The sequence below is a fragment of the Ciona robusta genome, chromosome 8 (genome assembly GCF_009617815.1).
Source record: "Ciona robusta chromosome 8, ASM961781v2".
NCBI lineage: Eukaryota > Metazoa > Chordata > Ascidiacea > Phlebobranchia > Cionidae > Ciona > Ciona robusta.
The window spans coordinates 3,288,547-3,302,820 of NC_143242.1; the positions used below are offsets into that span (position 1 = coordinate 3,288,547).

General features: G+C 34.9%; 4 protein-coding genes across 5 annotated transcripts in view; 2 read left to right on the forward strand and 2 right to left on the reverse strand.

Annotated features, from left to right (window-relative positions):
* Positions 1-577: 577 nt before the first annotated feature.
* On the forward strand, positions 578-1,533 carry LOC149732345 (RWD domain-containing protein 4-like). Its single transcript, XM_089883760.1, has one exon. It carries the CDS (start codon positions 699-701, stop codon positions 1,266-1,268), a length of 570 nt encoding a protein of 189 aa, XP_089739886.1. The 5' UTR covers positions 578-698; the 3' UTR covers positions 1,269-1,533.
* Positions 1,518-5,431, forward strand: LOC149732346 (protein O-glucosyltransferase 1-like). Its single transcript, XM_089883744.1, has 8 exons — positions 1,518-1,649; positions 2,009-2,240; positions 2,776-2,914; positions 3,469-3,590; positions 3,650-3,809; positions 3,951-4,009; positions 4,378-4,602; positions 4,902-5,431. The coding sequence occupies exons 1-8, from the start codon at positions 1,550-1,552 to the stop codon at positions 5,059-5,061; spliced, it is 1,197 nt and encodes a 398-aa protein (XP_089739870.1). The 5' UTR covers positions 1,518-1,549; the 3' UTR covers positions 5,062-5,431.
* Positions 5,370-9,857, reverse strand: LOC149732347 (fibronectin type 3 and ankyrin repeat domains 1 protein-like). Of its 2 annotated transcripts, none has more exons than XM_089883750.1 (12): positions 9,712-9,857; positions 9,372-9,501; positions 9,118-9,177; positions 8,817-8,941; positions 8,298-8,379; positions 8,141-8,215; positions 7,816-7,881; positions 7,159-7,324; positions 6,551-6,672; positions 6,240-6,339; positions 6,140-6,184; positions 5,370-5,811 (listed from the first exon to the last, which is right to left on the reverse strand). In XM_089883750.1, the coding sequence occupies exons 1-12, from the start codon at positions 9,788-9,790 to the stop codon at positions 5,749-5,751; spliced, it is 1,113 nt and encodes a 370-aa protein (XP_089739876.1). In that variant the 5' UTR covers positions 9,791-9,857; the 3' UTR covers positions 5,370-5,748. The 2 variants fall into 2 exon arrangements, with proteins under 2 accessions (XP_089739876.1, XP_089739877.1); XM_089883751.1 differs by having other exon boundaries at positions 6,236-6,339.
* LOC149732348 (ATP-dependent DNA helicase Q5-like) overlaps positions 9,835-14,274 on the reverse strand; it is a 96,392-nt gene continuing 91,952 nt past the window's right edge. The window contains exon 2 of the mRNA XM_089883704.1: positions 9,835-13,740. Coding sequence (XP_089739830.1) covers positions 10,267-13,611 — 3,345 coding nt within the window. The 5' untranslated portion in view covers positions 13,612-13,740 and the 3' untranslated portion in view covers positions 9,835-10,266. The remainder of the gene's footprint in view (positions 13,741-14,274) is intronic.

Consider the following 14,274-nt stretch of genomic DNA (forward strand, 5'->3'; position numbering starts at 1 on the left):
ATTAAATTCTAGCATGGCCTTCTATATATTTTTCTTACAAACTGATCGACCAATACGCAATTTGCGTTACAGCCACCCTTATGTCTTTTCTGAAACGTACGTATTTAAGTCACAGGCATGTATCGCTGTGTATCTATTCGTTACGGAAGATTACAATACAAATATGCCAAAAACCAAATACCGTTTCGGTGTGGCTACTTACGTCTCATGCTCTATTCATTATAGATAAAAAAAAGTCAGAAAAAAACATTATCTAATGGGGCTTTGCACAATGTAAGTACATTTTCAGTTTTGTGCAAACTTATAAGTTGTTAAATGTAATGTGAAACCTATATTTTGGCCATAATACAAATACTTATGTTGAAGGATGCGATTTCGTAAAGAGATTGTGCGTATGTAGCTATAGCCTGACCAATTGCTCAAAATATGTTAAACGGTCCGCGTGGCAGCCAGCTGTAATATTAGTTACGTGAAAGGTATAATTTAGGAAAGGGCAAGCGACGTGTTCTCATTTGACACAGGTGTTATCAGCACGCATTATATTTTTTTGTCCTTTTATTATAATTTGGAATATAATATGTAAATAAATTAAAGTTTACTCACTACGTTTAGGTGTATATGATAATTAAGTAAATTTGTTAAATTGAAAAGTTATTTTTGTTTATCAATGCTATTTTAAAAGTAAATTACTGAATGTAATGGCTGTTAATGAACAGCAAGAAGAAGAGAGAGAAGTACTTGCTTCTATATTTGAAGATGACACTGCTTTTAAGCAAATTTCAGAGACATGTTTCCAATACAAAATTGGTGAAGACGGTCACCCTAAATCGTTTCTATTTGAGATTATATGGACACCAGAATATCCTGAAAAGGCTCCTGAAATAAACTTGAATGCATTTTATAACAATCATGTTCTCACTAATGTAAAAGTAAGCATTGTGGACCAACTTAAAGAACAATGTGAAATTATGTTGGGAGACGCTATGGTGTTTACAATCATAGATTGGGCTAAAGAAAACCACGAACAGTTAATGGCTGAGCAGCCATTACAAGTTGTATCACCTAAAATTGTGACTGATACTGAAAAAACAGAGGCTCCAGTTGCTAAAGTAAAAGAGAAAAAAGAGCAACTTTCAAAAGCTCAAAAGAGGAAAATGGCAGATCGTGTAGGAGTAACTGGTGAACGACCAAGAGGTTGGAACTGGGTAGATCCAATAAAACATTTAAGTCAAACAGGCCGTGCGCATGAACGTGAAGAAAACACTTGATACTTCGTTAATTGACAATCTAAATCCTGTATATGCAACAATACTGGTTTTAGATATTTATTTTATAAAATTTACTGCAATTTGGTGTAGTATTTATTACCAGCACTCAACTGCTTTTTTGCCTTATTAACAACATAATTAACAACAACTTGCTTGTATGTTTTTAATGCAGTTTTTTCTCATTTAAAATTCTGACATAGTATCGGACTGATCATATCAAAATATTGTTTACAAATCTTAAACAATCTCCTTCCTAAAATTATAGGTTACCCACTGTTGTCATGCTACACCTCCATTCAAAACATTATAAAATATCTGCCTTGCACACTGTATTATTCGTTTCTGTGATATGGGCCAATCTTAGCAGAGCCAGTGCAAAAGGTATCCATTTAAAATTTAAATAAAAGTAGTGTATTTTACATGTAACAACAAATACATGTGTTTTAATTTAAATATTAGTGGATGTATTTTAAACTTAACAACAAATATAAGTATTAAAGTATATTTATATTTTAAATTTGAATATTAGTGAAGGTATTTTAAATTTAACAACAAATACATGTATTTGAAATTTAAAAAAATAGCATATTTATTTTAAAAACATATTAAAATGCAGGTATTTTTAATGTTTAAGTTTAAATACAAACATATGTAATTTAAACACTAGTAGTAAGATTTACATACCAGTTAATGTTTAACAATAATGTTGACCAAGTAAGCTAATTCATGCCAACTTTCAGAACCTAATTGGCAAGTGTATTTGGATGCAATATCTGAAGCTGCTGCCAATTACACTTCATGTGGTGGCAATTGTACTTGTCACTCAGATGTTATAACCTCTGATTTAAAATTATGGAGAGAGAGAGGTGGAATCACCAACGAAGATATGAAACGTGGGCTTGAAAGATCGGTTCATTACCAAATTATTGACCATAAGTTATACAGACAAGATAAATGCATGTTTCCTTCAAGGTATTATTCTATATGGTATATATATAGTACTGTGGGGTACGATAGGAGAATACCATTATCAACTAAATCCTATAATTCAATAATTCATGATTGTGTTTATAACAATTAACTAACAACATTCTTTTAGAGTTGTTGCGCCAAGTTTAAATAATTTTAACCCAAATTATCAGCAACACATAAAACAATTTAAAAAATAGAAAAAAAGCTCTTCTAAAATAATCACCCACAAAGTAACATACTTGGTAACTCGTAAGCTGGCACGAGGTGTATAAAACAGAACACCTGTGTTTAACAACTGTTGTTTCAGGCCACGCGAGGATGAAGTAAATTACAAAAATAACATTTTCTCCTACCCTACTATAAAAAATCAATTAGTTTATAGGCTATATATATATATATATATACCAGATGAGTCTAATAAACAAAAAACTATTTTGCAGTATGCCTGGTCGCAGAAATAACAGAATAAACTATTTAGTTTAAGCGTCATATATTTTAAGTAAAACATTAAAATAAATTGTGTCTACTTTTAAAGGTGCTCTGGTATCGAACATTTTATATTGGAAATCATAAACGATCTGCCTGACATGGAACTTGGGATAAATGTTCATGATTGGCCACAAGTTATGAAGCATTCACCATATCCTATGCCCATATTATCCTTCAGCAAAGTGGTAGGTAGGGGCAAAGACTTGTATATTTTGATACATTTACATTATATGGTTGTGTGTATGGTGGAAATATTTTGTGATTAACATTGATTGCAATCTCAGTGTATGTGTTGTCTTTATACAACAGGTCGGAAAAATATTCCAAATCTAATTTAACTCAGTTAAATGTAGAAGTACAACTGATTTATCCTCGCATTGCGGGGCAGTAACAGTCTTTATAACATGCGTATTCTGTTTCACACACATTGTGCCTTGTTACCAGTCTTAACAACTATTCAATTTGTGGGTAATTACATTTTATGATTTTTATTATTTTTTAATATATGAGTGACAATTTGGGTAGCTAATTCATGATCACTGGGTTAGAGCAACAATTGAGTGTCTTGCCCAAGGAACACACCTGCCTACTAATCCACAATAGTACCATTGATGAGCTTTGAACCCAAAACCTCTGGGTTAGAAGCAGGCGCGCTAACAACTGTACTACACCCTAGTAAAAATAGAACAAAGGGTTCCTGTTATCTAAAACTAAAATTAACCATTATTTTTACTATTAGGCTAAGGAACATCAGGATATTATGTATCCAGCTTGGACATTTTGGGCAGGTGGTCCAGCAGTGTGGCCAATATATAGGAATGGCCTTGGCCGTTGGGACCTTATGAGAAAGGACCTTAAGAAGTATGTATGCATTTTCATTAGGTTTTTAAAAGTATTTTACAAAATTATCTGAATTTTAGAAAAGACAATGAATTTCCATGGGAAAAGAAACAAAATATTGGATTTTTTCGTGGTTCACGAACAAGTAGTGAAAGAGATCCGTTAGTTTTATTATCTCGTGAAAATCCAGATCTTGTTGATGCTCAATACACAAAGAACCAAGCCTGGAAATCTAAAAAGGTTAAAACAACTTTTAAAAAAAACAAGCACATTTAAATATACACAATACCTTATGCCTAATGAAACATACTAACATGTCATTGTATATTTTATTACTACAACACGCCCCTTTACATTCATTTCAGTCGTTCTCTTCTTTAGGACACGCTAGGAGCAGAACCTGCCGAAATTGTACATCTACTTGATCACTGTCAATATAAGTACGACTGTTGTGCATTTAAGTGATTAATATTGTTGTAAAATAGCTTTACATACAGTATAAAGGTGGCTGTACACAGTATCTGGAATTCTACCGTTTTGTCCGGATTTGGCTGCCGCATGCGGAACTCGGTAATGGGTTTGCATACGACTTTGCAGGCAAATTTGCATGCCGGATACTGTGTACAGCCACCTTAAAGCGCTTCTGCAAAATAACTGCTTTTGGGTTTTAAATAGCAATTTTTACTTAGTTTTACTAAACGTAGGCAAGTTATATTCGGTAACTATTAAGTAGGCACAGGGCTTATGAAACAGAATCCTGTCCTCACCATGTGAGGATAACAGTAACAGTAATTTATCCATCAATCAGATACTTGTTCAATTTCCGAGGGGTTGCTGCAAGTTTCAGACTGAAACATCTGTTCCTATGCGGCTCACTTGTATTCCACGTTGGTGAAGATTGGTTGGAGTTCTTTTACCCAGCACTGAAGCCTTGGGTCCACTATATACCTGTTTCACCAAGTTTGAATGAGGTGAAAGACCTGATTAATTTTGCAAAGGAAAATGATGAAGTTGTGAAAAAGATTGCAAATAGGTAAATCTGGTTTTAGATGCTGTGTGTTTACAAAAAGAAACCTATTAGTTTAGTGAGTTTAGTTCAGGATATTGAGTGTATATGCCCTTCTTATCATTTAGATCAGGTTTGTATTTTGTAAAAGCTGTTTAGATCAGATTTTTGTTTTATTATAAAGAGTTGTATATGTTCCAAATTCCAAGCAGATTGTTTATTGTATGTACATCAAAACAGGTTTGTATTTTGTAATAAAGGATGAACATTAAACAGTATGCTTTAACTTTACTTAATAATTGGAATACTGCATTTTGATTAAACAGGGGAAAGAGATTCATTACCAAACATCTTAAAATGGATGACATCTCGTGTTATTGGAAGAAACTGCTTTTCCAATATGCTGAACTCCTAAAATATAAAGTGGAAAGGCGAATGGAGTATCAGGAAATTGTTTCTCCCCACAAGCACAAATCAGAATTGTGATTTTTTTTACTGATCAATTCAACTGTGCTAATCTTTACCTAAGTATTTTGTAAACTTTATATCCAGATTTATTTATGAAAACCTAGATACACCTTTTAATAATCAACAGGGTAATTTGTACTGTCTGGTATATACAACTGCAGCATACTGTGTTAACTATGGCTGTACATACATGCTGCAGACTACTAACACTGATTACATGATAACTCTCATAATCAGTTATCTCAACTTTACAAAAACAGTAGACACGACATGTGGATTTCAAAGTGATTCTAAAGAATTTGCACTTCATTCTAACACAATCATCATTTTACATCAGTGCTCTAATGTATTTTAACAAGTTACAAAAATAAAAATGTGTACACACCAATTACGAATACAAACCTATCTATGTTTCATTTAAAGAAAAACTGCAGACTTTTAAGAAGGTAACGGAATGTTGTTATATTACAAATTGCCTTTTTTGCCCTTATAACCAGCAATAAGCAGTTGGGTAATTAACAATGTAAAGCATCTGGAAAATTGTCTTTATAAAAGCATTGCACAAGCTAGTAGAAAAGCTTTTGATCCGTAAATGAAGATATAAAAATGTGAGCGGAAACTTCACAGTCGGCTACGTGACAACAGATAAAACAACAAAGTGCTGTAACAAATGAACTAATTAAAACTGAGGTGAGGTCCGGGGCATTACTTGGTTGTAGTAACATTTGTATGGCTTCTCTGCATCTCCTCAAACAGCTTGACAATTGGCTGTCAATAGAAATGAATAAATGACACATTTATTCATCTTTTTATTGCAAGGCAAATGTTATTACACTTTTTAATCACTTTGCGCCTGCTTGTAACTTATTACATTTGTCACAAAGTGGGTTAATGTTTTTCTATATGGCTAACAATTTGGACAAACCATTAGTGACCACTGGGATGGAGAAATAACTAAAGTGCCTTACACAAAGACATAACAATGCAACGGTAGCAGTGTCGCCCTAACCATTATGCCATCGCACCAGACAAAGAAAAGAAATGCATTTTTAATACAGAAACTAAGTACAAAAAAAATTGAACATCATCATCTTACCCTGCGGTCGAAAGACATCGCCATCTCGAGAGCAGTTTTTCCATGCTGTGTAAATAAAGTTAAAATAGACAAGTTTTTGGTAGAGAGATTACATACATACTCCACTTCTTATTTTGGTGTCTGCCCCACTTTCCAAGAGAAGTTCCACTAATTTAAGATGTCCATTCAGAGATGCAATCATGAGGGCTGTTTTTCCATCACTATAAAGAAAAAGAAAAGATTCAAGCTTAATTTTACAGCAGTGTTACCCGTTGAAAAGTTTAAAACATAAATATCTCCGAAAACATGTGACGGATTTTGAAAAGCTTGGAATCGACAAATTCAGAATGGAATACACTTTTAATTGAGACTTGTAAACACCAAACATGCAACATTTTATATTTTAATAGAGGTTTTTATGAGACAACATACTGGTCTACAGCATTGACATTAGCTCCTGCAGATAGAAGAACAGCAGCCACTTCAGCATTTCCTGTGATAGCAGCACATCTTATTAGGGGTGTCCATCCCGATGAAGCAGCTTTTAAATCAACCTGGTGTAAAGTTTAATGAATTAATAGGTATATTATTCTACATGGGTGAGGTACTGCAGTATGACACATCATGGAATCTGAGATAAAAACTAGATTTGGCCCATTATCTCAAATAACATATATACCTAAAAATTCACATTATTTATGAAACTCGCTCTCTGAATGGCTGAAGAAGTATGCAGTTATGAGAATTGGAAACTGATCCAGGACAATTATTGCTGCTACCATTGTGGATGTGTGGGTTTTTTATTGAGAAACCTAACTGTCATTGCTCCAACTCAGGGGGCACTAATAGGTTTCAAAATTGTCAGCCATAGAGATAGGAAGAAAAAATTCTTCCACTAAGGTAAATATACTGAATCTTAAGTGCGCATAAAAAATTGGGCAATCATGTTATAACAACTCTCTTTGCTTCACCATGCGAGAAAAAAGGAAAAAAGTCATTCTTTTACTATACCTAATTTTTATATTCCAAATAAAAAGTACCTTGGCACCATCATCTAATATCCATTGTATCAATGCACAGTTCTGCCCATCTATTGCCCAGTGAAGTGGCGAGCTACCACCCCTGTCAGCTGAATTCCAGTTAGCTCCAGCTTCTTTAAGTCGTTGAACCACTGGACCATGCCCGGAATAACAAGCCATCATCAAACTAAAAAAAAAAAAATTTAAAAAAAATGTGAAACAAAAATAATTTTTTCGATTTTTCTTCAAATAAGAGACTGATAATGCCATATTTGGCAAACTTTTGTTAAACTTTATTTTTTTTGTTACATATTTCGTGGAATTAGTTACATGGGAGTCACTTCAATACATGGGCAGATGACGTAGATCTGAGAAAAGGACTTGGTGTTTTTGTTCAGGGAGAAGAGAATGTCTCTTTACACCAACTGTTGCAATAACAACAGTCTATATTAAAATCTACCAATTAAGCAAAACACCTGCCCAGTTGTAATCTTTCAAATTATATAATCTCCAGATTTACATAAAGGCAGGTGTTTATAACTACCATCGATATAACAAAATCAATATACTAAACATGCTTAAGCAATTACTCTAAACATAAATTTCGCAGCTTTACGCCAGGTGCTATTTTGTGAATGCTTATATAATATATAGTAATATGTACAGATGGCGTTGTACCTGTTTTTTCCACTTGAATTAGTAGCGTTGACATCTGCGCGTGATTCAATCAGATACTCCACTATGCTGAAGCACAAAAGAAGTATAAACATCATTAAATTGAGCTTACTATTATGCTTGCTGTATAGCCGGCCCATTCAGTTTACTATGTCAACTAACATCAGTGTTTCCTTTCATATTTTCTACAAAAAGCAGTGGTCAACACTGTAGTCAGGTAATTCATTTTAGATTTAGTATGGGAAGGTGGAAATGTTGAAAAAAGTACTGCAAAAATATGATTTTGGAATTGGGAACATGAGTAAATGCCATTCACAAGCATACGTACTTGAGATAACCTTTCTGACAAGCGTTCATCAAAGGAGTGAAGCCAAATTTGTCGTGTACATCTACATTCACTTCCCTGTGTCAATAAAGCAAGTTAAAACGACAATAAGGATGAATGGTTACTGTTTGATGATGGATTTAGTGTGCGCTTAAACAACCTGGATTCCATTATCTTTGTAACCATTTCAATGTCGCCTTTAATCGTTGCTCTGTGTAGTTGATCACTTGTGTAAGGCTCATCTGATAAGGAAAAAGTTACAAATTATATTTTGAACAGTCAATTTCACTACAAAACTGCCTTTAGATTTCTGTCATCCCCAAAAACAAAAGCAGTTTTACTTGGATATATTTTAACTTGATTTTTTGTATGATTATTAATAGATATAACAAATTATCTAAACCAGTTTTGTCAAAATACCGACTTTGTACAAGCTGTACCAACAACAGCATGGTCATCCACTTCATTTGATAAAAGTTTACAAATATTGTTATTGAATGTTAAAATCTTGCTGCTAATTCACACCAAATCAAAGGAGCCATGTTAAGGAAGTAAACAGAGAGTAAATTTCAACACATCATATCATAGTATCTTGCACTACATTAATTATTCATAAACTACAAGCAGAACAAATTAGGGAAATCGATGCTCCACCCACAGAAGCTTAAGAAACACTCACTGGTTGTGTATACATGAAGATTGGGACTGAAGCTCACGTCTCCATCACTTGTGCTTACTTTCAAGCGGTAGTTATACGCATGTAGTGGGTCAAGACCCTCTATTTTGTAATTTTCACCATAACCGCTGTAAAGCAAAATGCAAAAGATATTCCTTTTACTTCTGCTACAAGGCATAACGGCTTATCTGGTATGGAAAAAACATAGTGGGTTTTAAATTTCCATAAATTTTCGTTTGATCTTTGACATAACACATTCTTTGTTCCTATTGGTGGTTATAAAAATACAAACAGTAGCACTTACATATACACAGTCGAATATTCATGAGTGCGACGGTCCTCCTCCTGAAGTTCATACTTCAACCTAAAACAAATATAACACATGGCAGCACAAACGTACATGTATAAACCTCAATTTTCTCCAAACAAAGTCACTCACAAACAGTTACATTGAACAGCAAAACAAACAGGAACATCAAGTTGCCAAATAACAGCCATTGCCTAATGCTTTGGTGTATATAAATACTGCCTAGGCAAATTTACATAAGATTTTCAAACCTCTTATCTCCTTTTAAACTGGCACCATCGCTTGGCTGTTCCCATGACAACTCAATACTGTGGTGGTCGACTTTTGCTACCACTGGAGACTGAGGTGCAAGAACACCATTTTCATAGTGGTTCGTAGTACCTTAAAAAATTGTAATGTAGAAAACATTTTTTATTAAAAATTTTAACAGGAACATATTTTTCTGAAAAAAATTTTTTTTTACCGCTTTTTTGTATACTTTTACAATGTTTAAGCTGGAGAGAGCAGTAAAAGCTATTCTGAATGAAAAGCCGTGTTAACTTTACAGTTGGAGTACCAAGAACAGTAGTAAATTCAAAGAATTTTTCTTACCATTTCTTGAGCTATTCCTGCTTGACTCTGCCCCATCCGCTTGGACCCGGTGAGCTGACTTGGAAAGTCTTTGTAGCATTTTTATACAACTACATATGAAGTCGAAACCCTAAACCTTGGTAACTATGCCAACACTTGCATTATCACCACCGCAATGGTATTATAAACAGAGAACGAAAAACTGAAGCACTTAAATAACATTGCAGACAAAATCAGAAATTGTATATCAAAAATTAGCAAAACACAGAGTGAAAAAATATGAGTTAAACGAAAATCTCCCTGGGCAAGTTACACAGCACTCACAAAATATTGAGATAAATTTTGGCAGGCAACAAAGTATACTTAAACAGCACATGCCAATTTTCAAGTCCACATATATATCCACAGTGGTGTAAGTAAGAATTTCTGACAAAACACTTGCTATGCAAAGAAAATATTTTGCCGTTTATTTGTGTAGTGAACTTAAGTTTTTAAAACTGAATTAGTTACAGAATGAATAATGACAGAAATAACAATTATAGTACGAGAAAACTGAAGACATGGATGGCTTTAGAACTAAGGCACAAAAAATTGCATTGCATCCGTGTAAGCAAAATCAAGTCTATTAACGTCATCTAGGCAAGTACAATGCTTGTTTCGGAAATATTTGTTAATCACAAGTTTCACAGCTTTCCGCACACCTTTTTCAGAAGTAATTCGAATATCTTCTTGTATTAGATGAGTCAGCTTACGAGCTAATGATTTAAACAGCGGTTTTGTCGAGATTTGACCCATTTTAAACGGCCCAGACAGTAGCTTAACAACCAGTGCCGCATCCTCTTTACAATCCCTTGAACTGAGAGGTTTATGTTGCGTGTTACTACTCACTGTCTTATTTTCTTCATGTGTCGTATCTGGTGCCATTTTCTGTTCTTTTAGTTCCACCATTGGCAAGGGTTGCTTCATTAAAATTGAAGTTTTAACAGCTGGATGCTTTGTTGAAGTTGAACATTCAACTGGTGTTGTGCTGTCAGGACTGTCACATTTAATAAGAGCTTTTAATGGTGGTTCGGTATCATTTTCTTCATTCTCAGAGTCCGATATTACGATCACTTCTTTGACTTTTGCCGAATTCTTAGCGAAACTTTGCTTTTTAATTTTTTGAAGCCACGAGACTATAGTTTTGCAGCTTTTCTGAACATCAGACTCATCAGGTATTTCAGCACCCTTATCCATAATTTCAGGTTCAATTTGAGCAGCTGGCTGGTCTCTCGAACTTGGCTCAATGGCTTTAAAACCAACCTTTCGACATTTTGCTTCCAATACTTCATTTTTCTTCACATTTATACCTTTATTTTTGTATTCAGGTTTTACTTTAGCTTCTGGCTGGTTACTAGAACTTGGTTTAGGGTCTTCAAAACCAACACCTTTTTGTTTTATTTCTAGTACTTCATTTTTCTTCACATTTATACAGGTATTTTTGTATTCAGGTTTTACTTTAGCTTCTGGCTGGTCACTAGAACTTGGTTTAGGGTCTTTAAAACCAACACCTTTTTGTTTTATTTCTAGTACTTCATTCTTCACATTTATAGTTTTTTTCACATCTGTGCTTTTATTTTTGTTTGCTTCACTGATCTTCTCTTCAGCTGACTTGAATGGCCACTGTGGTGGGGTGGTGTCTTCTTTGATGTTTATATACCGTTCAATGCTAATAGACCGTATATCATCATTGAACATGATGCTTTTCTCTTTGCTGGTAGCAGGCAATTTCTCAACAGATGTATCACTCAACAAGCTTGAAGCTGACACAAAAGCACTTTGCGTGTCAAATGAGCGGTAGTTCATGCAGCCACTGTTTGTACTTAAGCCATGGCAACGGCGTTTTGGTTTATAACTTGCTGACTGCATGTAATCAGCAGAAGCATCATTTTCATTACGATTATCCTGTATTGGAGTTTCATTTTCCTCTTTTACTTTGGACTTAGTTAAAGATGGGTTAGCGGAGTGTAACAACTTTTCAGATGTGTTTTTCTTTATTTCTTTGACATGTTTAACAATGCACGCTCTGTAACCAATCGCAGTTGTTGCTACTTTAAACACACTATGCTCAATATCAGCAGCATTTACTCTTGCTTTCCAAACAGCAGAAGCGGTATCTTTTTGATAAAATGTCCGGTAATTATCCAACAAAGAGCTGTTTAAACTTTCCCAGCAACTTAATCTCACCTTCCAGTCACATTTAGCGATGCGGGTTGCATCAGGATCAATAAGAGGACAATCTTCTGGAGGTGGCGAGGTGCATGTCTCCTTTCTTGAGTGTCCAGAAGAAGATGCGTTACGAAACGAAAACTGCTTCTTAAAAAATTTCTGCCACTCTGAACTGTCAGCAATTCTATCTTGTGAGTCAGGGGCACCCGTATCATCATCTACCGTTCTTTCAATGCCATATCCCTTTTTACCACCAGCATAAAGGCTGGGGTCATAACTTGCTGATGTTCCATCTAAGCACAAGTGGGATGTATCACGTTCTGGTCTTTTTTTTGTGGATCCAATACCATACCCACCCAAAGTATGGATGTTACGTGTTTGAGTTTCAACTTGCTTTGGATTCTTACAAGAATCACACTGATCGTTACAATCCGGCATAGCGTCATTAAAAAACGCAGCGATTGCAGCATGACGACACTTACTCCCCTCACAATAATTCACCAGACTAGAAAAGTTTTCAGTAATGGCTTGCACATGCTTCTTAAATTGAGTTTCCGATTTTGACTTTGCCCTTTTTCTGTCAAAATCTTTTCTAATCAAAAAATTTATATTATTTCGGTCGGTTCTAGAGTAATACAACCTGCACAACGACTGCTCTCCATCTCTTCCAGCCCTTCCAGATTCCTGGTAATATCCTGCCATTGATTTTGGAATAGTCCAGTGCGCCACAAATCTAACATTAGACTTATCCACCCCCATACCAAAACTAACGGTTGCAACAATTATTGGCACTTTACCCGAAGTCCAATCATTCTGAACAGACTCTCTTTCTTTGTTAGATAATCCAGCATGATAGGGTTTTGCAAGCAAACCACGTTTTAGCAATTCAGCAGAAATTATCATGCAGTCTTCTCGTTTGTGGCAGTAAACAATACCTGCCCCTTCTGGCTTTGATTTTGCAATAGAGATTTTTAAAGCCTTTTGGCAGAACTTTTGCAGGTCCAGGTAGCAGTCACCAACTAATTCCTTAACCTTAACATCATAATACAAATTAGGCCTAAACACCCCAGTTTTAAAAATAGCCGTTGAAGTAGGTAGGTGCAGTAAGTTGAAGATATCTTTTTGAACTTCAGCTGTAGCGGTAGCTGTAAGAGCTATGCACTGAACATTAACCAGCTTTTGTCGAAGAGACCCAAGTTTCATATAATCTGGCCGAAAATCATGGCCCCATTGCGAGACACAATGGGCTTCATCTATAATCAACATAGATATTTTACTTCTTGCATGCAGCTTCATAACTAGTTCCATAAATGCTGCTGTAGCTGTTTGTTCAGGAGTAATGTACAGAAGTCTACAACTTGAATCCGGGCTAAACAAGTCAGCCAAGACTTCATTACGTTCAGATACAGTTTGTTTTGAGTTCAGAGTTCTAGCAACAATGTTAAACCTCTTGAGATGGTTCAACTGGTCACACATAAGAGCAATTAAAGGCGAAATAACTAAGCTTACTCCTCCAAAGAAAACTGCAGGCAGTTGGTAACAGAGTGACTTTCCAGCACCTGTTGGCATGGAAACAAACACATCCTTTTTTCGCTGGCATATCTTCAAAATTGCTTCTTTCTGCACTTGACTTTTGAACTGTTTATGCTTAAATGTGTTGTGTAGAATGTGAGTTATTTTTAGCACATCAACTGGGTCTCTCTCCCCACCCATTGCTTAGTTAAATGAAGTTTGCTCTTGAACAACAGATTAATAAGATCCAGGAAACACACATGAGATAAAGGAGCACTGAGTAACAGGGTATTACTATGTAGGCTATCACATATTTCTACATGCTTTTACCTAAACAAAGTGAAAAAGTATTACATTAACAGTATAGTTTGGATTTGTTAGCACATGTAGCATATTATAGACATTACACATATATATTTATATAAATTCTATATGACAATTTATTTTATGAGCATAAATGACTTCAAAAATTATAAAATACCTTTAGTTAGTTGAAAAGTTAGGTTATATAACCCCTAACACCTACAGATTACTCATGTAATTCTCCAGCTGACTTGACATTTGTCATCTCGTTTTTAAAGTAGGGTGCGGTTTGCTACAGACGTGTAGTGGCAAAACTAACAAAATCGCAAAACATCCGACCGTCAAAAACTAAACAACGTTTTCTAATACGTAACAGCGACGAGTCTTCGCAACAAACAACTATCAATAAAGAAAGAATCGCAAAACAAATTTGAACTTTCTTTAACAAGGGTATTACCCGTTTTAATTTGTGAAATCAGTAAGCACGTCTTATCAAGTTTGGGGTTCAAGTATCATTTACACTGGACCCTGTCTCTGGGCATAAACCAGAGGACGTTTAGA

Bases quoted from the DNA above. Each gene is read 5' to 3' on its own strand.
- LOC149732345 (XM_089883760.1), top strand. From the start codon at position 699: ATGGCTGTTAATGAACAGCAAGAAGAAGAGAGAGAAGTACTTGCTTCT.
- LOC149732346 (XM_089883744.1), top strand. From the start codon at position 1,550: ATGCTACACCTCCATTCAAAACATTATAAAATATCTGCCTTGCACACT. The intron at 3,810-3,950 runs GTTAAAACAACT...TCTCTTCTTTAG, and splicing joins AAGCCTGGAAATCTAAAAAG to GACACGCTAGGAGCAGAACC. The intron at 4,010-4,377 runs GTACGACTGTTG...TCCATCAATCAG, and splicing joins CTTGATCACTGTCAATATAA to ATACTTGTTCAATTTCCGAG.
- LOC149732347 (XM_089883750.1), bottom strand. From the start codon at position 9,790: ATGCTACAAAGACTTTCCAAGTCAGCTCACCGGGTCCAAGCGGATGGG. The intron at 7,882-8,140 runs GTACGTATGCTT...TTTGTGCTTCAG, and splicing joins TGTCAGAAAGGTTATCTCAA to CATAGTGGAGTATCTGATTG. The intron at 6,673-7,158 runs GTACTTTTTATT...ACTTTACACCAG, and splicing joins TATTAGATGATGGTGCCAAG to GTTGATTTAAAAGCTGCTTC.